General features: G+C 32.0%; 2 protein-coding genes across 4 annotated transcripts; one reads left to right on the top strand and one right to left on the bottom strand.

Annotated features, from left to right (window-relative positions):
• Positions 1–370: 370 nt before the first annotated feature.
• Positions 371–21,293, bottom strand: LOC107437544 (NPC intracellular cholesterol transporter 2 homolog a-like). Of its 2 annotated transcripts, none has more exons than XR_011637674.1 (2): positions 4,354–4,482; positions 371–912 (listed from the first exon to the last, which is right to left on the bottom strand). XR_011637674.1 is itself a non-coding variant. In XM_071185182.1 (2 exons), the coding sequence occupies exons 1-2, from the start codon at positions 21,172–21,174 to the stop codon at positions 436–438; spliced, it is 495 nt and encodes a 164-aa protein (XP_071041283.1). In that variant the 5' UTR covers positions 21,175–21,293; the 3' UTR covers positions 371–435. The 2 variants fall into 2 exon arrangements, 1 of the variants encoding a protein (XP_071041283.1); XM_071185182.1 differs by lacking the exon at positions 4,354–4,482 and adding an exon at positions 21,157–21,293.
• LOC107437549 (uncharacterized) lies at positions 17,438–25,757 on the top strand. Of its 2 annotated transcripts, none has more exons than XM_016049603.3 (2): positions 17,438–17,999; positions 24,574–25,757. In XM_016049603.3, the coding sequence occupies exon 2, from the start codon at positions 24,593–24,595 to the stop codon at positions 25,622–25,624; it is 1,032 nt and encodes a 343-aa protein (XP_015905089.1). In that variant the 5' UTR covers positions 17,438–17,999; positions 24,574–24,592; the 3' UTR covers positions 25,625–25,757. The 2 variants fall into 2 exon arrangements, with proteins under 2 accessions (XP_015905089.1, XP_071041282.1); XM_071185181.1 differs by lacking the exon at positions 17,438–17,999 and adding an exon at positions 23,082–23,180.
• Positions 25,758–27,748: the final 1,991 nt, after the last annotated feature.

Below are 27,748 nucleotides of genomic sequence, written 5' to 3'. Positions count from 1 at the left end.
TTTTGTGGTAAGTTGTAGCATTTGTTATTCACCATGTATCCTAAAAAAACAAACAAACGCTACCGGAAGTCTTGAGGTCCTCTTCTTACGTCATAACATTAAAGTGACTATTTCTTTTTTTGACGCTCCAGATTTGTTTGTATATACTCGGAATACTTAGTTTTTCTTAATTTCATTTTTGTGAAAAAATGTGTTATCCATATTTTAAAATATCATATAAAGGTAAAAAAAAATACTTTGGGAAATTATCCTAAATTGATATGCAATTACTTAACAGCATATTTAATTGAGGTAATTACGTTTAACAATTAAGCGTGCCTTAACATAGTTTATAATGATCAACATATTCAATACGAAAGAAATATGCAAGTGTGTTTCGCAGCATGTTTAATAATGACAAATACATTCAACACAATTAAGTATATCTCAGCATATTCAATAATGATCAACATATTCAATAGGAACTGTAAAACACACAATATCATCCCCATTGTCATCTTTTAGTATAAATTTAGACAAGTAATCATAGTCTGGTGCAGTCACATTGACCGTATTCTTGTAAGTGTAGGATTGTCCATTCCTTAGTGGACATTTTATACTTTCATTCTTGCAAATGTCAGAATCAGAGTAGGGAATTGTCTCAGGATTTCCTTCCTCTTTTCCATCTTTCGTTCTGTACGCCTGGTATACACCAGTTACAGAATTGGAATCTACGTGAGATACAAATTCGAGTGTTATGGTATCCAGGGTGTTTTTGACAAGTTGACAAACGTCTTTTGTGTCCGGACATCTGGAGAGGGTGAGACTTGTAATCTCCCCTTTTGTTGGCTGGTCACAGTTTTTGTACCCAGTTGATGCGGCGTAGCTAATCATCAAAAGAAGAGTCAAACATGAGAGACACGGCATTTTCATCTACAATATAAAATGGAAACTATTAATTTTAACAATACTTTCTTAAAAGTCGACGGTGGCTCAAGGGATGGAGCGCTCGCCTCCCAATGAGGTGAACCGGGTTCGAATCCTGGTGATGGCTGGTTGATTCGAATTCCACACCCGGCTAGCACAGACCACAGTGCTGACGTAAAAATATCCTCAATGCTAGACGGATGTTGGGTTAGCGTCTCCTAGCTGTCAGGCTAACCATGGGAGGTTTTAGGGGTTTACCACTCGATGTAAAAATGACTCCTTCAAAAAGTCCTCCACGAAGACAAATTTCTCTCAATACTTTATCCAGGAGTTCCCTTGTCTTCTGGATTGGATTCAAAATTACAAGGCTACGGAGTAGAACATTGGTAGTCGTAAACTGAAAATTCGGTCGGCTGTTCAACGACGGTTATAAAATAAAATAATTTCTTAAAATAAAATTAAAAAAATAAGACTTATAATAAAAATATCAACAAAACAAAAATATGCGTTTGATACGCTAGTTCATGCATAGTATTAACTGAAGGGCGTGGTGCAATATAATGATCAGCTTCATTTTCAAATTGTCCAAAACATTGTTTTAATGAAAAACACTTCGATATCGCAGAATAGTGTGCTACAAGGTAATGGTAATTCTGATTCTTGTATGGTGCCTATCAGGAAACAATATAAAGGAACAGTTGGATGTAAAAACGTCACCCGTTGAAAAAAAAAGTTATACTGAGACTGTCCTATGTAAACTAAGATGATGGCATACAGGGTTGCTACGGCGGTGAAAAATCATAAGTGGTTGCTAAGGTTCCTCAAGGCTACTAAAAATATATAAATTAAGCCCTCCTTCAAGGCTGACAGTAAAATTAAAAAGAAAAAACTGGTATTATTAGCTATTAACTATTTCTTTATTAGCTATTTTTTCTGAAATGTAAAATAAGATATTACTGATGTTAATTATACGCTATTCATAACTATCTAAAAAGAAGACAGAGTATTTGTGCTGCGTAAACTAAAGAAAAAACAACGCGAATAAAGTACATAAATGGGCATACTATAGTTTTGGTTCTCTAAACAAGGTTCAATAAATTTGTTTAGAGAACCGAAGCTATAGTATATCAATTTCTGTACTTTATTTCTGTTTTATTCACATTATTTTTTTGCTTTAATCTATTCAACACTATTCACTTTTTCTTGGGTAATAAAAAAAAGCATTATGTTATAACTGTGAGGAAAAAAAATCTGGATAGTCACGTATAAGTTGGGATGAAATCATTTTCTCCCTGTTTTTGTTCATTTTAGACATGGTATCTATAAGCTTTCAGACCATCCTTCATATGAGCATTGCAAAATCATAACTGCATTTTTTCTTTCTTTATGTTTTGGCACCTATTATGCTTTTTTTTAAAATGAAACTTTTTTCGGTTGATACGAATGACCTAAATCATCGATACATTTTTTTAATCGATTTTACTACAATTTTTTTTTTAAAAAAAAGAAGGATCTTAACGTGGCAAAAATGTTCGTCCTCCGGAAAATTAAAAAAAAATCTGGTAATAAAATTAGTTCATATTTACTTTGTCTTCTGGGGAAGTAAAATAACCCTGACAGCCTAAGCTATTACTACAGTTCTAGAATACAAATAGGACTGTTTTTTATCTGTGAAAAGAAAATAGTGGTTTAATCCGTTCAAACGATTCAATCTGATATATTTAATAATTCATAATTTTATCCGGTTTATGTTACACTGAGTGAATTGTAACCACCTCCTAAATTGTACAGTTATGGTACAGTGCACCAATAAAATAAATAAATAAATAATTAAAAAAAAAAAAGCAGACCACCCTGGATAGTTTTTTTTTTTTCTGTCTAATGATCGGTAGGTAGGTAGGAACTTTATTTACATCGCACTAGAGCTGCACTCATCCCTCAATCTTAATGGTTCGAGGGGGTGACCTCAAATATGTTAATTAATTAGTGCAGACGATATTTTAAGTTACGAAATTAGACACAAAAACGCACTTTTTCTGAATGAACTTTTTTTCGGCGGATTCAGATTTTTGACATCCATAATGTAGGGGGTAGCCGCAATCTGGAAAATACGGTCCCCATAGATAAGTCAGGAGAGCGATTCAAAGTATGGACTTTATAATGTTAATTTTATTTTTTATGTAATTCGCCTTATTTCTAGAATTTTTAAACGAATTGAAATTTTTTTGTATATGATTATAAAAATCGTTTATCCAAAGATAATTTCCATGAAAAAAATTAATTTTAGTTAATATTTATTTTTTCATTATTTTATTTGCGAAATACGCAAAAAGTAAAATTAACATTAACATGCGTCCAAACGTCGGATCGCTCTCCTGACCAAACTATGAGAACCAAATTTCTCAGATTGCTATTGTCCCCCTATATTTTTGGGGTCAGAAATCTGAATCCGTCGGAAAAAAATTATTTATTTGATTCAGAGAAAGTGCGTTTTTGTGTCTGATTTCTTAACTCAAAATATCGCCTGAGCTAATTAATTAGCATATTTGAAGTAAACTCCTCGAACCATTAAGATTGAGTCCTAGAACGTGAAGATCCAATCGTTAAACCAAAAGTTATTCCGGGTGATCCGTTTTTTTTTTTTTTTTTGACTCTCTGTATAATGCAAAAAGTATAAGTATTAGGGCAAATATTTAAAATATTAAGTTGCAAATAAATATTGTTATTTTATAGATGTTATTTATAAAATAACAAAAACGCATTCTATATCCAACGAATCTTCCTTGAGTATATGGTGTAATTAAAATTATCATAATCTGTTATGATTCTTGTTCTAATTTTTTCTTGCCTGTAGGAACCAGAAGTTAATAGATAGAAATTGAAAATCGATTCTTCGAAATACTTTTCCGTTTTTTCCAGCAATAAACCAAGTTTTGGCGACTTCCATGTTTATTTCGGCAGATTTTGATATATCGCTTTTGTCTTCGCTTAAATATTAATTTTCGACTCCTGAAAGGTATACTTTTTAGCGTAATTTTTGGCAAGGATTCCGTAATCATCTAACATAATTGTCACTTTACGGTCATTTTTCCTTTAAAAAAAATCAAATAATTGATTAAAATTAAATAAAATAAGTCAGTGGGATACTATAACATCACTACTAGACAACGGGGCAAGAGTTAAAGATCCTATGTTAAGGGTTAAAAAACATGGTTTTGAAAAACGCGATTGGAATTGACTTGTAGTCTTAAACACCGTTCATCATTGAAAGATGCCGCTTTTTAGATTTCGAAAATTCACAATTAACAATAATTAATAGTTAACAAAAAAATCGGTTTTCAAAAAGGACCCTGAAAACTTCAGGAAGCAAAGAAGTTTTTGGGTTTTAAGAAGAAGATTAAAATAGAAAGTGCATAAATTATCCATTGATATAAAAAATATTCTTACTTCTGAAGAAGCTTTGATCTTGCCTAAAAGAGACTTACTTTTCAGGAATAAATACTGAATCGTGTAACAGATAATGTGTTAACATTAATGCATAAATGTTCCTTTTGCAAGTCACGTTGTAGAATTAGTTTTGAATGTGTAATAATGTCTGCGTCGCGTTTTGCTGTNAGTCCGACGACCTGCACTGTCTTGTGTTTTGTTATTTAGGTCTGAATAATAAATACACTAAGCATGCAAATTATTTACTTTTTTTTATAAGTATTGGCCACGTAGTTTGCATTATTAGTTCTCATCTGAAATAATTACACAAGGTAGCAAATTTTTCGTGACATACATAAAAGTTCTTGATTTTAAATTCGGGTGGGGAGAATTTAAATTTGAAATTTGTTTTGTTAGGAAAGCTAGGGATTTTTTTAAAATCGGAATTTACAAGTTTGTAAAGATTTATGTACATATACACTTGTCTGCTTCTTCGAAAATAAAGACCACGTATTGCACCTTAAACTGATATGTATTATGGCCCACTTCACACACTAACTACGTAGCGGAGAAGTGAAGACACTTTTTACTATTCACACGAGTGAATTTTATTTTATTTTATAACAGGCAGCGTTGAACTAACTACGTAGCGGAGAAGTGAAGACATTTTAGTATTCACACGAGTGAATTTTATTTTATTTTATAACAGGCAGCGTTGAACACATGATCCAATTCTGAGTTTACGACTATCGATGTACAACTCTGTAGCCTTAAAATTTAAAACCCAATCACAAAGACAAGGTAACTCCTGGATCAAACTATCATTAGGACAAACTTGCATACATGGAGGATTTTTTGATGGAACTAACCAACATTTGCTTTACATGTCGAGGAAAACATCCCACGCTTAGGCCAACGTCAAGGAGACTCTAACTGGTGATCCGTCTATCACAGCAACTATTTTACGTCAACACTGCGGTCAGTGCTAGCCGGAAGCAGAATTCGCATCAAACAGTTATCTCTGGGAGTCGAACCTTGGTCACCTCTTTGGGAGGCGAACACTCTATGCCATGAATCACCACGGTTCTCTCAAGTGAGACTTTCTTTTAAAAAATGTTCTGGTTAGGAATACATTGGTAGACGGAAAAAAGGGTCCCGGTAAAAAAGGTACCTCCATAGGGAAAATCTGTAGAGATATTTCCCCTCTCGCTTTCAGGGCAGCATGAATGCTCCTCGCTGTTTCAATGAATATTCTTTTTATCTGTAATAATTCAGATTAGATCATTGAGGTAAGGAGAAGGGTAAGGGGGGGGACTTATGGGCTGGTTGTATTACGCTTTTGTTTTAAAATTTTATTTCATTTATTTATTCTTCTTTGATTATTTTTTAAAGCGGGAAGATACTATTTAAATTTTTCAATAATGTTTTACTTTATTTTTGTAATTTTTTTTAGTGAAAAATGTGTTATTTTCTATTTTAAATTACATTTTGTGAAGAAGTTGCTAATGTGAGGCTTAAAGTAGCCAATCGGGGAAGTTGGGAGGATTTATGTGTTGGAAGTTTATTCGTGATTGGAGGTGAAAGTATTGGTCCTTTTTAATTAGTTGAAAACGCACGACACGAAAAAAAAAAAAAATAAGCCATGCACGGAACATCAAAAAGCGCTTCAATCTAATCTTCTCATTTCAAATATTTTCCCTTACAGAATTTTCCCTACTCAGGTACCTTTATTTACCGGGACCTTTTTTTCCAGGCACCTTTTTTTCCGGGACTTTTTTTCCGGTACCTTTTTTTCCTAGAATACATTAACAAATTTTATAAAAACTATAGCTTGTAGAATGAAAACGATTGCAGATTTGATCACAGGCGCTAAAGTATTGAAGATCTGTTAAAAAATCTCATGCAACAGGTGAAGCAATTTGCTTCCTAGTGTTATCCCTCCATAATTTTTTTTAAAAATATTATTTTAAACTGAATGAGATTGTTCAACGGTACGTTAAAATATCAGCGGTGGTCCTTTATTAGTCCGCGAAGGCTATTGAGGCATGTAATGTTTCATTTTTGCCTCATATTTTGTTGAGTCACACACATTGTTGAGTGGTTTGACACGGAGAGAGGGTTTTTGCCGGTAATGGCGTATCGAAAGCACTTCAGAGTGGCAAAAACTGAAGGGGTCATTTTCTTGAAAATTTTGCCGTCTGAATGATACGTCATTTAAAGAGCTAAACTTTAAAAAATAAAAAATAAAAATCGAATTTTATGTTTCGTGTTTCTTTTATGTTATGAAAAGAAAAGGAGCAGTATAAAGATGTGACGAGCTTGGTGGAAGAAGCATGTAAGTGACATTTTCAGTGGTACTTAATCATCAGGGAAATCATCAGAGGTACTTAATCATCTGGGTATTGAGGTGACACAAAGTGGTCATCTCAATATATAATTGTTTTTTATTTCATTTTAATTTTGACATAAATAATTCACATTAATTTTGCGCGTGCTTGCATTATTTTATTATTTCAAATGAAGCAGTGACAAATAAAATAAGGCAAGGACTTATTAACCTCGCCTTTCTAATGAATCTGTATTTATTTCATTGGACAGTTGACCCATTTCTGAGTTTACAACTATCAATGTACATCTCCGTAGCCTTGTAATTTTAAATCCAACCCAGAAAACAAAGGAATTCCTGGATCAAGCATTTGAACAAACTAGCTTTAGCAAAGACTTTCGTGATTTTTCTCTTCATGTGAAGAAACCACATTTGCTTTACATGGGGTGGAAAACCACGAAAACTTCCTTAGCCCAAAGGCAATGGGATTTTAACCCAGGATCCGTCTATCACTGATGATATGTTACGTCAGTACTGTGGTCGGTGAAAGCCGGTAGCAGAATTTGTATCAACCAGTCACCATTGGGATTCGCACCTGGGTCAACTCATTTTGGGATGCAAACGCTCGATTTCTGAAGCCACTGCGGCTCTAAAGAATTTTTAAGAAAATAGTTCTATATCACTATTTTTTTTTATTGGTTATAGCCACCCTTTATTATAGTCACTCTGAATATTTCACATGCCTGGTTCCTCAACTTACCTCTTCATTTAAACGTAAATAAACTTTAGAGTAAGATAAGATTAATTTCAGAGTTAGTATAGTCCTTATAAAATTTAAAATGTTATGTTAATATTCTAATAAAGAAGTTGCCAATTAGCAATTTTCATTCGGAAATATTAAGCTTAGAGGTGAATGTTAACTTATTAAAATACATTTTATTTTCTTAATTCAGCTATCATTTTTAAAAAATTTTATATTCTTTTCCGTAAGCACTCTGAGTTTGTATAACTTAAATAAAAATGCTACAATTTCAATAAAGATAGGATACAGTGATGCAAATTAGGAAATCCTCTATTATCGACTGTGACTGATTTACTCTGAAAATAATAGATAATGATCTAGGACACGATTACTTTATGTGCTTTCATATCTTAACTAAAATTCTTTTTAACTGGATGATAATATCCTTGTTGAACTTTGTACAGCATAACTACTTTACATTTATCACATGATTAAAAATAGCTTTACTCAATATTTCATTAACTAAGCATTATTTTTGAAGACGCAATTTTGATAAGATAGACAGTATAGGGTGTATACCAATAATACTAAAACATACTTTTTTCGATGTACTTTTTCTCAGCATCTAAATAAGGTATTGCTTCAGTTTTTTTTTCACGGAATATTTACATAAACAAGTTTACACTGTAATAACCGTTAATACATATCTTCGGCAGATTCTTTTTAAAATTATTCACAAGAAACTTTTAATTTTTCAAAAAGTTTTTTTTTTGAGCAAAAATCTTTCATAACTCAAAAAGTATTCCTGTTAACGCTAAGACATTATCACAGCATATAACTGATATAATCTCAAACATCCCCTCCCCTCCAAAAAAAAAAATTTCAAAGTGATATCATAAGTAGTTTCTTTAAGGAAAAAAAGAACATAAAAAAAGGCCAGTTTTAGAATTGTTGATATATGCCATACCGACTTCTCTTAAGGCTAAATATATAATGATTTTCGTGAAATAGATTTACTTTTAATGTGTATCTTAATATGCTGTATCGTTATTCAATAATAATGAATACGTTGATTTGACAGAAATTGAGAAAACAGCTAAGTTTGATAAAACTTCGTAATTTTTTAGTGCAATAAAATTATTATGCATATTACTGTTACAATAGAATTACATTCATGTTAAAAATTTTCAGCTTTTCGCGTCAAAGTAGCCCAGTGATTAGCGAATCGGACTCCGGTCCGGAAAGACTGAGGTTCGATCCTCGACTCCGTTAAGACCCACTGAGTACATTCAATATATTATAAATAGTACATATTATATCGATATATTATGTATATAATACATTCGATTCGCTCGTAAAATCTATGGAGTCAAAAATCCTGTAGTCGATCACTGAATAGTACCATGGGTACATGGATATTTAGTAGGTTTCTTTCAAGTGCTTCTGCAGACAATCAAAATTGTGATGCTTGTCCTCTGATCAACCTCAGGGATGTTTTACAGGCCATCGTCACTATCGTGTTATACAGTTCTAGTGCCACGTAAATAAAATGCTTACCTACTTATCGTCGGATGTTTTTGAAATATACTTGTCCGCACTGAACTGATCGTAAAGACATGCGGTTTCCAGTAGAACACCGAAGTCGAGCATCACTGGCTGAGGTCAGTAAGCGGATGGGTGACCTCTTTGACCAGTCTGCGTATAGGGACCGAGTGTGCGCTGAATCGGTCCTCGTTTAAGTGTTCTGCCGTAAAATGCTCTACTTCGCGCGCTAGTCGTCTTGCGACTAACGCAGGGGAGCAGTCCCCTCTGCACAGGAGCAAAATTGCGATGGCATGTCTTCGGATCATCCTCCAGGGATGTTTCCTAGACCAGTGTTTCCCAAAGTGTACCCCCAGGGATACGGGAACAGTGTAGCGGGGGCACGCGTTCTTATGCGGAATATCTTGCAACAAATGAAAATTTCAAAAAATTTTATTTAAAAACAAATCTAGCCATGAAAATTTACGATTGCGTGCTTTTCTATTGACTATTTTTTGCAGAGTTAACAGTTAATAATTAGTGGTGTCAACAAATTTTTAACTTTTGTGCATTTTTTATAGTAAAAATTACATTCCTTTTTTTATTAGAGGTACACAGTGTTACGAAAAATTTAGAAAGGGTACACAAAATTCATAAGTTTGGGAAACACTGTCCTAAACCATCGCCAATAGCCCATTGTGCAGCTCTAGTATATATAGTACCTACCTATACTTATGCATTAAATACAGAACAAGAACCTTGCATAATAAAGAACTTTTATTATTGATACTTTTTTTTGTATTTTTATATCCAAGAACAACGACATGAAGCGAAAAATATTTCATCTTATTTTAAAATTAAATGTCGAAAATTAAATGAAAATTAATAATTGCATAAACCAGGCGGTAAAGGAAAATTTTGATTCGTCATAATTTCTTTTTAATCAATGCATTAATATAATAGAATGACGTCACTGAGGTAAGAGATTAATATCTTTATTACTTCTACGTGAATAATCTTTCAATGATCTATTCTCGAGGTCAAGATTAACGTAATTTCTATACCTTAATGATCGCCTTAAATACACAGTTTAACCGCTTCCCTGGTTGTCCCATTCTCCAGGTACGAATAATTTTCACGAGTATCGTAATTATTTAATGCTGCACATACATATGCATGCTTATAGACTAGACTTGAAAATTTAAATTTTCGGACAGTAACCAGCGGCCGGTAGACTCTAATGACTAGTAGATTTTTTCCTCAAACTTAATGAGTCGGTGACCGATACCGATAGGTCCTTTTTCATTTAATAGCCACTTTTTGTGAAATGTATTTAATAAATACATTATAACTTCGAAATATGTGCATTGTTAAAGAATTATCCTTCCACATAATTCTTTCTTCCCATCACAAATTGATAGATTTTAAAAGGTTAATTATTTTCATATTTTAACAGCAGACACTAAATTTATCGTTCTTCGTCATAGAAGGTGCTGGAAGAGCTGCTCATTTTGCGTTGCCTGGTGACATGTAGGACCACCTTTAGCCCTCAAAACTGCTAGCACCCGCAGTGGCATTGATACCATAAGGTGCTGATAGGTAGTCTGAGGTATCTGGTACCAAGCGCTCACTCCAGCAATTCCCACACATAGCGAGGGGGTAGCGTGGTAGCACGAATTTGATTTTCTAAGTAGGACCGCAAATGCTCTATTGGATTAAGGTCAGGTGAATTTGGGGGCCAAGACATGACTTGAAAGTCACTGGAATGTTCCTCGACGATTCGACCCTTATGACTTGGTGCATTATCCCGTTGGTAAACACCATCCCCCGCAGGAAAAACTGTTGCCATGAATGGGTGAACCTGGTCTGTAAATATGTTCAAGTAGCTTACAGACTTCTGAGATTGTCCTATGAGGATTATGGGTCCTAATGTGTCCCATGAAAACATTGTTCCTGGGCGAGAAACCTTGAAAACCTGAGTGAGCACATTGTTATAGATGGAGAGTGGTCATAATGTAATGGCTCTTCGGTGTATATATATACGTTTATATACATAATAAATTATTATGACCTCTCTCTCGATACACTGTTAGACTACCTTTAGCCCCGTAACATTTCTTTAGCCATGTTATGACTTGCTTCATTCTGAGCAATTTGACACCAATTATAAAATATAATAATATTCAAAAATCTTCCAAATGTTACAGCAAAAATACTGTAAGCCACTGTCTGAAATCAGAACATAACACATCCATTTTCTGAACTGGAATCGTCAGCAAACTCAAGAATCATGTCTAATTTATTCACCGTTTCGTCTGGAAATCTGTTTTTCTTAATTTAAACTTTTTCGCCTTGCTCGTAAGATTTCTCGACTTCTAATTATTTTATTAAGCTTGAACTTTGTAATTTATTTGAATATAGCATATTGCTTGAATTCATTCTAGCATTTGAATATCGGTAAATATTTTACATTTTTTTTTAAATTCAAAATAAAGAAAAATAAAAATCCATTATTTAAAAAATATTTTTTTATTTAATTTTAAAAATGTTTTTTTTTTGTTGACATTTTTTTGAGTTAGTATTGTTTTAAAAAAGAGCATGTTTGACTGCCAATGACAAGTTATTTAAAGCCATTAATATGATTCTTGTGACTTTTATCACACACACAAAACGTCACAGTATCAGTTTTTAATTCTGTTATTAAAGTTCTTTAAAATGTTATAAAAAATTATTTGTATTCAAATAATGTTTGCGCTTATGTTAAACTTCTGTAAAAAAATTTAGAATCTTAAGTTAATTTTTAGGTAAGTTATAGAAAGTCAGAAAAAAGTTGTACATCTTGCTTTCTTAATGAAATCAAAACCATCTAGATGACTTGAATGATTTTGTGATTGAATTTGAGAATTCTTTTTTCTGATTTAGCTTAATTTACGCAAAACCAATTTTTTTTTCTCGCCTGGCTTAGTTTAAAGTATCTATGCTTAATGAGAATTATGCGTCAAAAAACTTGATTTGGATAATTTAACTTATGCCTGATAGTTCAAGTATACAGGTTAATTACCAGGTACCGTATTTTTAAGATATTTCACGATATTTGTACCTGGAAATTGATTTCTAAATAAATTATGGTATAATTGCTTGTTAAATGGCATGAAAATCTTAACAAGGCTTCAAGGGCTAAAAATATTCCAAAATGATTTTTTTATAATTATAAAATAATAAAAAAAAAATTGAAAACTCAGTGCAAACTCCAGACAAGTACCTGCGCCTCTTTTTTTCACCACTGAAATTTCCTTATAATTTCAGGCTTCTGACTTGCAGAGAAACTCAAGACTTTATTTTACGATTGGAAATTTTTGACAGCAGTCTATGCTAGTTCCTTTATTTTTTATTTTTATAACCATTGTTGAACAGCCGACCCAATTTTTTTGGGCAACTCCGTAACTTTGAAGCCAATCCAGGAGACAATGGAACTCCTGGATCAAGTTTAGAGAGAAATTTACCTTCGTGGGGGACTTTTTGATGGAACTAATCCGTATTTGCGTTATAGGAAGAGAAAAATCACGAAAACCTTCCACGGTTAGACTGATGGCAGGAAGAATCTAACCCCTGATCCGTCTACCACTGAGGATATTTAACGTTAGCACTGTGGTCGGTGCAAGCCGGATGCGGTATTCGAATCGACCAGATACTTGTTGTTTGGGAGTTTTGGAGAAAAATAATTTTTTCGAAAAATATGACGCATATTCCTACTTTGGAAACTATTTTCGAATGAATTCCGTGGAGCAAAATTCGTATAAAATTTTGCCAGTTAACCATATGATTTTTTCACCTGACTCTTGATTTTGAGCGCATTGTACGAAATTCTCCTTTAAATATTTCTTGGCAAATAAGGGCATTTTAAAAAAAAAAATATCCGTATTTTTATATGAAGAATAATTTTTCCACACATTCCACGCACGGCAGAATGTTAACTATTTAGTTTACATTCTGCCGTTTCAAAAAGACTCTTTCAAAAATTAAACTCGAAAGTCGGTGAAAAAGCATCTCTACATTATTATGCTAATTCCATCTTAGAAGAATTAACTCTATCTTTGAAATTAAATGCGGTTTTAGAAACTCTATAATGAACAAAAACAGCAGCATAATCTCTCAAAAATTAAAATTTTACGGGCATCAAAACTAGGCATTCAAGTTACAGATACAAATTTAATCACCATATCTTACATAGATAAATTATATCACTTAACCCTTTGCACTCCGTGTTACCGAGTAAAAAACGGACACATACAATAAAACTTTACAAGACAAATTTATATAGTTTGCACTTTTACCATATACATAACTTCAAAATATAGTGGTCACTGTTGAGACTTCCTGTTAACAGATGGCGTTAACTCCCTGGTGAGAAGCTTTTAAAGAATAAGTTTTAAAGAATAAAGGTTTGAGAGCGTTTTTCGTTCATAACACGTGATACTTGTCATCAATAAAATATTGATAATCAAGTGTGTTGTATTCATAGTATAATTATTTTAGAGTTTCTTCTTGTAACACGAAATATTATAAACAAAACACGTTCTCAAAACAAGAGTGAAATTTTTTCTTTAAAAGCTTCTCAACAGGGAGCTAACGCCATCTATTAACATGAAGACTCAACAGTCACTAAACATGGCGATGTAAAAACTTTAACATTTAGAGTAGTTGGTAATTTAAAAGTGATTGTGCCTTAGAGGCACTCTTGGGGTAATAAGAGTTAAAAACGCATTTCGTTCTAAAAAAAAAAAAAAAAGTGTAAACAGTGATCGAAACCAGCTTCGTATTGAAAATTATGAAAGTGGACAGGAAAGATTTGTTGTTGTTGTTAATTTACGTCGCACTAGAGCTGCACAATGGGCTATTGGCGACGGTCTGGGAAACATCCCGGAGGATGATCCGAAGACATGCCATCACAATTTTGATCCTCTGCGGAGGGGATGGTACCCCCGCTTTGGTAGCCCGACGACCTGCGCGCGAAGTCGAGCACTTTACGGTAGCACAGTTTAACGAGAACCAATACCACACACCCTCGGTCCCTACGCAGACTGATCCAAGTGGTCACCCACCCGCACACTGACCGCAGCCAGCGATGCTTGACTTCGGTGAACCGTGTCTTAAGGATCAGTCCACTGCGGGACGGACAGGAAAGAATCGCATTCGCTTATTTTATGAACAAAATTTCTTTGTTAACAAAACGGCTTTTTAATTTGCACAATTTGTATAAAGAGCAGAATCTGCGACCTGTTATATTTATAAAATAATGTTATAGCTGAAACTTAAATATTTTGCTATCAACCTAAATTTATCATCTTTTTTTCTTCTTTCTGGAGTTTGTGACTCCTTATAATTGGAGAGCTTGGAGCAGCGAAATGTTAAGTGACAATCTGAAAACACATTTTCAGAGTTTTAAAATAAGTTTCTGAATGTTTAATTAAGGTGATTTTCCATGTGAATGAAGTTTTGAAACTAGCATCCTAAAGTAATATTCAATGGAAAAAAAATTAAAATCGGTCGTAAAAATATTGTTTATGACTATTTTAAAAAACTTTTATTAGCTTAACTTTATTTCTAACATATGTAATTTTTGTAGGTACGCGAAGATAGCCCCCGAGAATGCGGAAAATCAAAAATTCAAACTGCATTTGTTTGACCACAAATAACCACTTTTTAAATTTTTTTGACCACCCTTATTTTGGACATAATTCTGAAAATTTAAATCGGGGGCAATAGTATTCTCATTTTTGCGAAAAATAAATCAAAATCCAATTTTTATATTGTATTTGTTTGACCACAAATGACCATCATCTTTTAGTTTTTTTGACCACCCCTTATTATAGCCGTAATCTTAAAAGTAAGACTTGGGAGAAGTGTCTGGTTAGCCCCCGAACAAAAGAAAAATAAAATTCTTAAACAGCATTCGTTTGACCCCACAACTGACCACTTTTTTTAAAATTATTTTTTTTACAACCCTTATTTTAGCCGTGATAACAAAATTATTTCTATTAATATAATTTATTATTATATTATACCACAAATATTTTTCTGATTGTCGCCAGTATATTATAATTTCCAAGAGGCTTGAAATGGAAAGTAAGTAACCATATATATGAAACAATGATACTTAAATGTTCAAACGAAACAAACTCCTATTAAAGAAATTTTACTTATATTAATCACAATTTACTACTATAGCTTTAAGGCCAAATAGGAACTCTGATATCTGAATAAGTTAAAGTTCAATCTTTAACCGATTCAGCGTAGCACAATCTTATAAGTATTTGATTTGAGTGCCATAGTTTATACAAAGAAAATGAGCCGCGATGGCTCTGAGAATAGAGCGCACCAATGAGGTGAATCGAGTTCGAATCCCAGCGATGGCTGGCCAATACGAATTCCGCATCTGGCTTGCATCGACCACAGTACTGACATGAAATATCCTCAGAGGTAGACGGACCGTGGGTTAGAGTTCCCTTGCCGATAGGCAAAGCGTGGGAGGTTTACTGCATGTAACGCAAATGCGAGTTAGTTCCATCAAAACGGCCTTCACAAAGTCAACTTTCTCCCAATACTTGATCCAGGAATTCCTTTGTCTTCTGGATTGGGTTCAAAATTACAAGGCTACGGAGTTGAACATTAGTAGTTGCAAACCCAAAAATTGGGTCGGCTATTCAACGACGGTTATAAAATAAAAATAAATACATTAGAATATACGCATAGGGGAAGAAGGCTAGCTTCCGTAGACATAATGTAAATCAGTCCCCCAAGGTTTGGTGCGGTTCCTTTGTATAAAGGAAAAAAAAACAACATCTAGGGACACAGCAGCAGAGGTGCAGAACAAACCTCTGCTGTGCAGCAGAGTTTTGTTTTGCACTTTTATCCTATTGAAAAACAGTTAACTATTGCTTAAGAAATTTTTTGTGAATACATTTATATCATCCATGTTGACTAGACCTGCTAACACATTTCGACATAGAAATAAAAGATAAAATGGTGGTTGATAGAAGACAGCGTACCCAAGATCAAAAGCCTTTTCACGAGTGACAATCAGTACATGTAATGTTCTGCTAAATCTGAGTATGTTGCTCACCCTGTAAGTTGTTTTTCTGATATAGCATGCAGCACAGAACAGTTCCTCACGTTAGTTACATACTCGAAGAGCTATACATCTTCTTTCTTTATACTTTGGTTTGTCCAACAGTGATTTAGTTTCATGTTCCTAAAGTGTATCTAAGTAGTTAAGCCGGTTATGGTATACGGATGAGAATTAGTGAGTTTTTGATTGAAGAGGAACAAAATTTCATCCGTACGCTTAACAGTGTATCAACAGGGTATGGCAAAATAACCGAATTTAAAATTTGTATTCTTTTCTCTTGTTTTCAATATTAATTTTTACAATCTAAAGTATCTATTATAGTAAAAACTAATGCGTAATCGCCATATATTTTGTGAGATAATTAGCTTTTGAAAACTGTGATGGTTATACGTAAGAGTTTTGACAAATTATTATTTTTTATAAGCAAAATAAATTAATTAATTAATTTAATTTATCAATAAAACATTAGTTTTCGTACACAAAGCTATTTTCTGCAGAAACCTTTGCTAACGAACTAAAAAAGATGCGATGTTTTTATGTTTAAAGAGATGAATGAAACCTTCAATAATACTGGGAAACATTTTTTTTTCTTCTGTTGCATGAGATTTTTCAACGGTTCTTAAATATTTTCACACTGCTGATTTCAAATCTGCAATCTGTTTCTCTCTACAAGCTACAGTTTTTGTGCATATTTAAAATTCAATCCAGAGAATACTAGGGAGTGTCCCCACTTCTCTGCTACATAGGGACTGGTAGAAAGAAGTCGGTAACGCATTTCCGTTCATGATGTTCGATACGTTAAGAACATTTTTTTTTTTGTTCAAAGTGTTATTTTACTGACGGTTCTGCACGTAAAAAGTCGCATTTTAACCTGCAGTCTTCTCTGCATAGCAAAACCGGTTTTCCCATGTTAACTGATAGGGGAACTGTGTGTAGGGGAGAAACATTCTCCCAATTTTGCCCATTTCCTTAACCGCCAGTGGGTTAAAGCAGTGACGAGTTCTTATGTGCGCATATATACTTATAAGTTCTTTATAAATTTGTATATTCAGGCAAAAAATAAACTAAATTAAAATTACCATTTAAAAAAAGTGCCTGAAGTTTCCGAATAAAACTTATTTTAGATATGAAATCCTCACTCCAAATTTGAAATCCGCACACTAGATTTAAACCCCCTGCCGGTCTTTAGCCAGCCCCTTCTATAAAAATTTGCAAAAATTAAGAATTATTCATCGGTTTTGATCATTTTCATTTAAATGGGGAAATCTCGCCAAATTGGCGCTTTTTTTTTAAAAAAAAAAAGGTTTACAAATTTTAAAAATATTTAAGTTATTTCTCCGTTCTAAAGCCCAGAGAATACATCACGGCAAGATGATATACGCACTTTAAAATTAAAGATTTACTTTAAATGTAAGAAATTAAAACCGTGGCTATTTCCTTTTCTTTTAGGAAAGAACTTTGAAGGAAAAAAAAATCAGTTTTAACGTGATTCTGATACTGAGTATGAAAGCGAGATCGCCAAATGTGATAATTTATTCTACTGCTGTTCTCTTTCATGAACTTTCTAAATGATTTTGCAGGTCCTTGCTGTAATTTTGTTTTGATATCGGATTCTATCTTAACCTATCCATAACATTGAAAAATTTCTTATAACAGCATTTCGCAAGTTGAGGAAAATGTCAAAAATTTATTCAACTGGAACCAATCGGACTCTTAACTCTATTTATTTTCTTTCTCAAGAGTTAATAATATTAAGTTCCTGTTGATTGTATTGTTTTTCTTTTGAACTTTTCTGACAAATTTACTAATCTTTTCTTTAAATCTCAAACGTTTGCGAACAAGTTGGCAACAATATCGTACAACCGTGACGAACGCATCTTTCTGAATAGTATCAAAATGGAGTTTTAATCATTAAGAGCATGCCGAAATAATATCTTCACGTAACATGGGTAAGTACCTTACTGATATCACCTTACTGATGTAAAAGCTAGAAATATGTAATTCACTTCCTCTCCTCATTTTGGTAGATCCGAATTTTGTATGGGTAAAAATTGCATTATTTCTAAGAGCTTCAAGCATGATCTTTCAAAATTTGCCATGCAAAATCTTCCAAAACACTCATTGGTTCTTTACAAAGTGTTAGTATAAAAAAAATTCGAATTTTTTTTTTAATACTTTCTTATAAAATCTATTGATCCGAAGTTAACTCTAATAAAAAATAATTTTTAATAAATGTTAATTATTTGCCATGTAAAATCTTCCAAAACACTTGTTGATTGCTTACAAAGAATTAGTATAGAAATATTCGTATTTGTTGACCATCAAAATGTGAATCGTTGCCGTTATCTGTCAATTATTTTAGTCGAAGTCTGGGACCCTTTATGTTAGTCTCTTTTTTAAGCATATTTTTACCATGACTCATGAATATTATTATTTTTTTTAAAAAAATCGAATTTTTTTTCTTTTTACTCTTTGAATTTCATAAATTCATTGATCCGAAGTTAACTCTAATAAAAAATAACTTTTAACAATTATTAATTATTTATTATCATATATTTTTTAAATAGTTGAAATAATATTGAATCGCAAAGTACACATCATTTTAAAATATGTACTTTTAAACGAATATATCCTCTTCTGACAAGAGATGCGACGTTGACCTGAAAATTAAAAAAGTGGTGGAAACGTAATTCATTTTAAATTTATTTCATCTATTTAACCTGGAGTNTCTAAAGCTTTTTTTTTTTGTAAATTTTTTCATGAAATAAATTCATTGATCCCAAGTGAACTCTAATAAAAAATAATTTTTAATAATTGTTCATTATTTGCCATTTAAAATCTTCCATAACACTAATTGATTGTTTACAAAGAGCTTTTGTTCACCATCAAAATGTGAATCGTTGCCACTACCTGTGAATTATTTTAATCGAAGTCTGTGACCCTTAATATTAATCTCTTTTTTCTAAGCATATTTTTACCATAACTCATAAATATTTCTAAAAAATTCGAAATTTTTTTTAATACTTTCTTATAAAATCTATTGATCCGAAGTTAACTCTAATAAAAAATAATTTTTAATAATTGTTAATTATTTGCCATGTAAAATCTTCCAAAGCACTTGTTCATTGTTTACAGAGTCAGTATAAAAATGTTCGCACTTGTTCACCATCAATATGTGTATCGTTGCCGTTATCTGTCAATTATTTTAGTCGAAGTCTGGGATCCTTAATGTTAATCTCTTTTCTAAGCATATTTTTACCATGATTTATAAATATTTTTTTAAAAAATCTAAAGTTTTTTTTGTACACTTTCTTATAAAATTCATTGATTCGAAGTTAACTCTAATAAAAAATAATTTTTAATAATTGTTAATTATTTGCCATGTAAAATCTTCCAAAGCACTTGTTCATTGTTTACAGAGTCAGTATAAAAATGTTCGCACTTGTTCACCATCAAAATGTGAATCGTTGCCGTTATCTGTCAATTATTTTAGTCGAAGTCTGGGACCCTTTATGTTAATATCTTTTCTAAGCATATTTTTACCATGATTCAGAAATATTTTTTTAAAAAAAGGAAACGAAATTTTTTTGTAGACTTTCTTATGAAATTCATTGATCCGAAGTTAACTCTAATAAAAAATAATTTTTAACAATTGTTAATTATTTGCCAAGTAAAATATTCCAAAACACTTGTTGATTGCTTACAAAGAGTTAGTATAGAAATGCTCGCATTTGTCAAAATGTTCTATCATCAAAATGTTAATCGTTGCCGTTATCTGTAAATTAGTTTAGACCATGACTCAGAAATATTTTTAAAAAAAATCTAAAGCTTTTTTTTTTTGTAAATTTTTTCATGAAATAAATTCATTGATCCCAAGTGAACTCTAATAAAAAATAATTTTTAATAATTGTTCATTATTTGCCATTTAAAATCTTCCATAACACTAATTGATTGTTTACAAAGAGCTTTTGTTCACCATCAAAATGTGAATCGTTGCCACTACCTGTGAATTATTTTAATCGAAGTCTGTGACCCTTAATATTAATCTCTTTTTTCTAAGCATATTTTTACCATAACTCATAAATATTTCTAAAAAATTCGAAATTTTTTTTAATACTTTCTTATAAAATCTATTGATCCGAAGTTAACTCTAATAAAAAATAATTTTTAATAATTGTTAATTATTTGCCATGCAAAATCTTCCAAAACACTGATCTGAAATTTACTCTAATAAAAAATTCATTGATCCAAAATTAACTCTAATAAAAAATAATTTTTAATAAATTTTAGTTATTTGCCATGTAAAATCTTCCAAAACACTTGTTGATTGCTTACAAAGAATTAGTATAGAAATGTTCGCATTTGTTCACCATCAAAATGTGAATCGTTGCCGCTATCTGTCAATTATTTTAGTCGAAGTCTGGGACCCTTTATCTTGATCTCTTTCTTAAGCATATTTTTACCATGACTCATAAATATTTTTTTGAAAAAAAATCGACTTTTTTTTTCTTTTTACACTTTGAATTTTATAAATTCATTGATAGGAAGTTAACTCTAATAAAAAAATAACTTTTAATAATTGTTAATTATTTATTATCATACAATTTTTAAATAGTTGAAGTAATTTTGAATCGCAAAGTACACATCATTTTAAAATATGTCCTTTTAAATGACAGAATCTTATCCTCTTTTGACAAGGGGTACGACGTTGGCCTGAAAATTTAAAAAGTGGTGGAAACTTAATACATTTTAATTTCATTTTATCTATTTAACCTGTTAGCACCAGCGTCATATTTGTAGGACAGTTTCTCTTTTCAAAAACATATATTGTGGTGGGACAATTGTTTCAATTTTGTCTCTTATCTAGGAGAATTAAAAGTTTCCCTTTCACCATAATTTATTAGTGATTTAAGTTTCTATCACTAGATGTATAACTATAAGGTGCAGGGACATTTCGAACAGAAATGGTAACAAATAGTTGATATTAGCCATTTAGTTGATATTAGCCACACATACCACTTTTTTCATAAAGTCACTTATTGCACCATTTCAATTAAAAAAAGTCGCGATAAAACGGGTTAATTATTCAACTGAACTATAACTTACTGCATAACCCTTCAACATTTGCGGTTAGTGCGAGATGCATTTATCACTGGCAGCAAACTTAGCTGAAATTTTGAAAACAAATAGAATTCTTTTAAGACCTTGAGAAGAGCTTCGGAGCATGACCATTTCGAACGAATAAGCATCCTTTCTCCTTTAACTTTGCTCAATAATAGAAAGCTTATTTTTTTCTATTAATACATATTTTTAATACCAATTAAGCATCATTGTCGTCAATAATAGAATGGCAATTTTTTTGTGGTTCCTCTGAACAAATAAACACTTTTACTCCGTTCATTTTGCCTTTTAGTACACAGTTTTATGATATTTTTGTTTTCAATATGCGCATATTTCCTAAATTAATTATGAAGCATTGACGTCATTCTTGTATTCTTGACATTTCCCTAAGCGAATTAATGTCACTTTTCCATTAATTTTGCCTTTGAATACATAACTATTTTTTTTCCCATTACAATTACCAATGATTTTAAATTACTTTTATACAAAGGCATTTTAAAAGAATTATCATGAACAAAATAAACACGTGGTATTAGATAATCTTAGAAATATCAATTTGGTCACGTAATCCATGAATGCTACTTTTTTTTTTTTTGCTTTGTTAATGTCGTTTTTTTTTATCTGACAGACAACATTTTTTTAATTTTTATTTTATTTCCAATGAGCTGCATTATCGGTCGTGCCGATGAGCAGACCTAGTGCGTTCTCCGGAGCTGATATCCACTCTTTCAGGACCACCACAATGGGTGAGATACCGTTGGTCATGTTAAGTCATGTTAATTTGGACATCTAGTTTCTGCCACACTAGATGGCAGCACCGAGACTCCATTCGGATGCTAAAGTGCACTAGGAATTTAATTTTGCCGGAAATGCCAAGAGCCATTAAGGCACTCCAGCGATCTTTTACATGCCGCATAATCATACGACATGGCCGCTGAGGATTTTCTGCATACCGAAAATCCGGTGTCTGGGCCGGGGATCGAACCCGCTGACTTGGGCTCAGAAGGCCGACGACAAACCAACTGCGCCACCCAGCCAACATTTATCACGTGAAAATATTTATGTATTTTTCTATTACACAGGGATGCCGCAGGTGACATAAAAAGTGAAAAGTGGTAGAAACTCTATTTACTTTTATTTATTTATCATCTTTTTAATTGCTCAATCATATCTACCACTATGACTTACATTTCAAATTATTTATATAAAATATAAATTATTTGAAATAAATTATTTACATAAATTTTTAATAGTAAACTAAAAAATATGATATAAAAAGTTACAAATTTAATTTGTTTTAATGAAATATAGAATTATATAAGTCAGCACTTTTTGCAATATTAGCTTATTAAAACTATAACTAATTGGCCGTTTTTAATTTTTTTTATTTATTTACTCCTAAAGCTGTAACAGCACTTTCACTTATCCGGTAAAAAAGAAATAACTGGCAGTAATATTATTTCGCTTCGCTTACGTTTAAGATAAGAAAAATTTCCACCACTAATTAGATACTCAATGCTACCAATTACTACGCTTTTTGAAAAATATTTTGTAGAGTGGTAATGGCTCATTATTATATAATGTTTATGTTATATATGTGAAGTTATTCACGTTGTTCATGTTATTCATATAACTTCTTATATGCTACTAATCAATTTAAAAACAAATGTAAATAAATTTTTTAATATGGAAAATTTTATTTATCAAATTCTACATGTATCTGAAATAAGATTACTTACTAGAATAAATTATTATTTGTTACCTAAATTTAAAATTAATTTGATTAGTTCATATAATAGATAAATATGCAAATTTTGTTGGTGATGTATGCCAGGTATAACAACTAATTTCATACAATACCATTTTATAAGAACACATATGAGATAAGAAAACTAAAAACAATATATTTATTTCAGTATTATAAAATTTATTTTGTTATAGTTACTTTCCCTATATGATACAATATTTATAATAGTTTTCCTATATGATCAACTTTCGAAGGGGCTTAGGTAAGCTTTATAACTATTTTAGAAATTATGTATAATTTTAACGCGTCGATGAAATTTTCCTAAAATATTCATGAGTAATAAGTAAAATATTCATCAATTCATGAGTGTTATTAAATTACATTTAATAACACTTGAAGACAAATTTGACTTATTTCAGCAGTTAACAAACCAGATCTTTTATTATGCAGGATACATTTAGTTCTTCATAATAAAGGTCAATTTACAAAGATGATTAACTTAAAAGGTTTAAATGCATTATTAAATATGTTAACAAAATATGCTTAGGCTATAAACGCAAATTATGTGTAAAATCAAAGTTTTAAATTTCTCTCGTCGTGCGCTAAAATTAATATCCGTCGTAACTAAAATTAATCTCTTATGAGTTTATGACTTATTCAAATCATAGGAGAAAGATCGACTTTAGTTACGCTTATTTTATATTTTTATAAATAGGGGGTTCTATGACAACCGTTATTACGATTAATTTATGATGGTCTTGTTATTGGAGGAAAAAAAATACGAGGAAAGAAATTAAGCGAATCAGTTAAGAAATGTAAACGGGAATAATAAGCGAATCACTCTGTTGTTATTACAGATCATCATCTAATTTTTTTAAATGAATGTATCGCGTAATTCAACAACCGCAAGTATGAATTGCTACTAGGCAATCATTACTTAATTTTTATGTTTTTTTTAAATGAATAGCGCATTGCAATAACAACCGTATTATAAATAATTGCGTACTTGCAACTCAAGAAGAAGTGAAGTGATTATATCTAACCATGTAATTTGAATCAGATTTAATTGAATACCTTTAAGCGATGTCACGTGTTCGTGTCGAACCTGATTGGCTACTGGATTGAAAAATGCCTCGATTTATTAACAATGACGTTACTTGCAGGTATCCAATTCTCATTATACATGATTATGCTTAACCACGCGATTTAAATCAGATTTAATTGAATACCTTTAAGCGATTTCACGCGTTCGTGTTGAACCTGATTGGCTCCTGGATTGAAAAATGCCACGATCTACTGACAAGGACGTTACTTGCAGGTATCTAATTCTTATTATAGATGTTTATGCTTAACCATGCGATTTAAATCAGATTTAATTAAATACCTTGAAGCGATTTCATGCGTTCGTGTCGAACCTGGATTGAAAATTGCCACGAGTTACTAACAATGACGTCACTTGCAGGTATTCAATTCTTGATATTAAGTAGGGAGCAGAACGAGGGAAGGAAAAGAAGCGAATCGATGAAAGAATTAATTCACGGATCAGTTTGCAAATATATAAAAATTTTGATTAACTTATAATTTGTGGTACAACACAAATTTTTAATGTATTTAAAATATCTGTCTTCTTATTATTTATTTATGTTTGTTTTCAGGATACCATAGCTAACTACCATGGCTTACAAACTGTGGAAAGCAGCACTTCTGGTTATTCTCATCAACGAAGCACTTTCGGAAGAATCTTTTTGTGACAATAAATGTTTCGGAGAAGGGGTAGTAACTTCACGCTCTTGTTACTGTGACAAAGCCTGCACCATTTACAAAGATTGCTGCTCGGACTCAAAGCATTTTGATCCCAGTAAAGATTCAGACTCCAGCTCTTCATCTGTAGTGTGCAAGAGAAATACTCTAGTGGTCAACAGCTGCCTGCCTGAATGGAAAGGTCCAGATTTCATCATCAAATCATGCCAGGAATCTCACAATGAAGTTGACCCAGTGGGAAATTCCCCGGTTACCAGCGAGACTACTGGAATATCCTACAGCAACTACTACTGCGCCATTTGCAACGGAGATTCTGAAGAAGCCATTGTATGGACAATCAAAGTATCTTGTCCTCTTTTAAACCCCAGCATAGACTTGGATAAAGAAGAAGCATTCAAATATATATTTTATAACATACCAACGAAAGAATGGGGGTATGTGTCGCGGGAAAATTCGACGCAAAAACTATCATTCCACGCATGCGCAGTTATTTCTGAAGTACCTGAGAAATTTTCTTCAAAAGTGAGGAAATGTTCGAGCGATGAAGTTCGAAGTTGCTCTCCAAACTGGAAAATAAATCTCGTAGAGCGCATGTGTGATGCTTACAGTGATCCAGTTTTCCATAATGTTACCAAATACAAGAATTTATACTGTGCCATTTGCAATAACGTTGATCAGTCCCTTCTCAATTGCGGAGATGGAATTGGCCCAAGAATGAAAGAGGTGCCAGAATCGGAAGAGAAAAATAATCTAAGTTTTTCTTTGCTTTTAGACATTAATTTTTCGGAAGGTAATATTGTAGGTAGGAGACTTTCAGTTATGAATTGTTTACCAGGAGAAATATTTGATCCTTTTGCTAGGAGGTGTCGAAATATTGTGTGCGCTATTCCTGGTTATATACTGCAGAATGGATTATGTATTGCTGGTAGTGCATCGCCAATTTAAATAAGTGTATTGTAAATATTGTGCTTTTAACTCTCCAATTTTATTATTATGTTACCAAATACAAAACTGTGCTATTTGTAACTGTGCATCTCCTATTTAAAACAGTGTATAATAAATGTTGTACTATCTACGATCCAATTTCGTAATGTTACAAGACCTTACTATTTAATTGTTTTGTAAAACAATGATGAATTAGGATTGATAAAAGAATGAGCAGCCTTAAAAGTCGTTAAAAAAATCATTTGATTCATAAAATAGTTGGTTATTATAACTTTAAGTAAGTACAGTTTGCTAATATGTTAATCGTGGACTGATCCTTAAGCCACGGTTCACCGAATTTAAGCATCACTAATTGCGGTCAGTGTGCGGGTGGGTGATCACTCGGATCAGTCCGCGTAGGGACCGAGGGTGTGTGGTATTGGTCCTCGTTAAACTGTTCTACCGTAAAGTGCTCGACTTCGGGTGCAGGTCGTCGGGCTACCGAAGCGGGGGTGCCATCCCCTCTGCGGAGGATCAAAATTGTGATGGCATGTCTTCGGATCATCCCCAGGGATGTTTCCCAGACCGTCGCCAATAGCCCATTGTGCAGCTCTAGTGCGACGTAAATGAACAAATCAAATCAAATTGATCGAAAAGACGAGAAAGGATACCTGGATTTTAAAAGTAATCAACTATACTTAGAAAAAAAATTACACTTAGAAACTTTTTAATTCTAATTTCCGTTATTCATTTATTAAATTTATTCATTTTTGTATTATTCTCATTCATTTTTTTAATCATATTTATTCATTTTTTAATTACTTTTGACTTTAACTCAAGCACGAACCTATAAAATGTAGATTGTGAGAGAGTTTAGTTTTTCCACAACAATAGACAAATAATTATTATTTAAAGCAAAAAAATTTTGGAAAACTCCTGAGAAAGGCACTTAAAATTTCAATAATTGTCAACTAAAATTGATGACAGTGGTAGCCCAGTAGTTAGAGAATCGGAGTCTGGTCCTGTGAGTCAGGGGCAACGTTACTTTTAAAAAGTAACGAGCAAAAGTACAAGTATTTTCAAAAAAAGTAACGAGTAAAAAGTTCTTATTTTAAAAAGTAACGAGTAAAAAGTACAAGTAAAAGTACAAGTACTGAACAAAAAACGTAACGATTTAAAAGTACATTTCTAGGAAATCGAAAATTCAAAGTAACCTAAAATTTTATTGAATAATATTCTTATGTTCTTTAATGTTTTTGCAAAATTGTTGTTATTTATTTAATTATTTTTAATTTTGAAAGTTATGGACATTAATTTATTTTTAAATTCGGAAGAATATTATAATATAATTTTATAATATAATCGTATAATATAATTTTAAAATCAAATATAATTTTAATATCAAACTTTTTATGGATTTGCACGAAAAAGAAATTTTATCTATTGATTTTAATTTTTAGTTTATTATTTTTATTTATTTAAATTACCATTGATTTAAAATTGTTTTACTCTTTAGAAACGCGTTTTAAAAGCACAAACATAAACAAAGCAAACACGGGGTTTCAGATAGCTTTGTGATCTTTGAGCTAGTAAAAAATAATTGAATGTGCAGTATAAGTTGAAACAGAAGGTATTTAAACACGAAGTTAGCTGTGAATGCATATATATTGCACATTAATTTTATAAATTAAAAAAAACATAAGCATTTATTTTTAAATTAAATTTTTTTTTTTTTTCAGAAAGCTTACCGAGTTTTAAAAAAAAGTAACGATTTCATTCGATATTTCCTTTACAAATACTTGTACTTTTTCTCTAAAAAAGTAACGAAAGTACAAGTAAAAGTACTAAATTTAAAAAGTAACGAAGTACAAGTAAAAGTACGTACTTTTTACTTGCACCGGCGGTACAAGGAACGAAAGTAAAAATACTGCCATATATGGTCAGGGGTTCGATCCTCGACTCCACCAAGACCCACCGAATACATGTGATATATGTGCTAAAAATCAGTAAAATCGAAAGTCCCGTGGTCGGTAGCTGAGTAGAACTGGTACAGGCACCCGGGTACAGGTACAGGCACCCGGAGAAAATTTCCTTCCCTTTCAGATGTACGTCTAAATTGAGGAAGTGGCCTCACAAAATTGTGAT

The sequence above is a fragment of the Parasteatoda tepidariorum genome, chromosome 9, assembly GCF_043381705.1.
Source record: "Parasteatoda tepidariorum isolate YZ-2023 chromosome 9, CAS_Ptep_4.0, whole genome shotgun sequence".
In the NCBI taxonomy this organism is placed as follows: Eukaryota; Metazoa; Arthropoda; class Arachnida; order Araneae; family Theridiidae; genus Parasteatoda; species Parasteatoda tepidariorum.
This window is presented reverse-complemented; position numbering and strand designations above follow the sequence as displayed.

Bases quoted from the DNA above. Each gene is read 5' to 3' on its own strand.
- LOC107437549 (XM_016049603.3), top strand. From the start codon at position 24,593: ATGGCTTACAAACTGTGGAAAGCAGCACTTCTGGTTATTCTCATCAAC.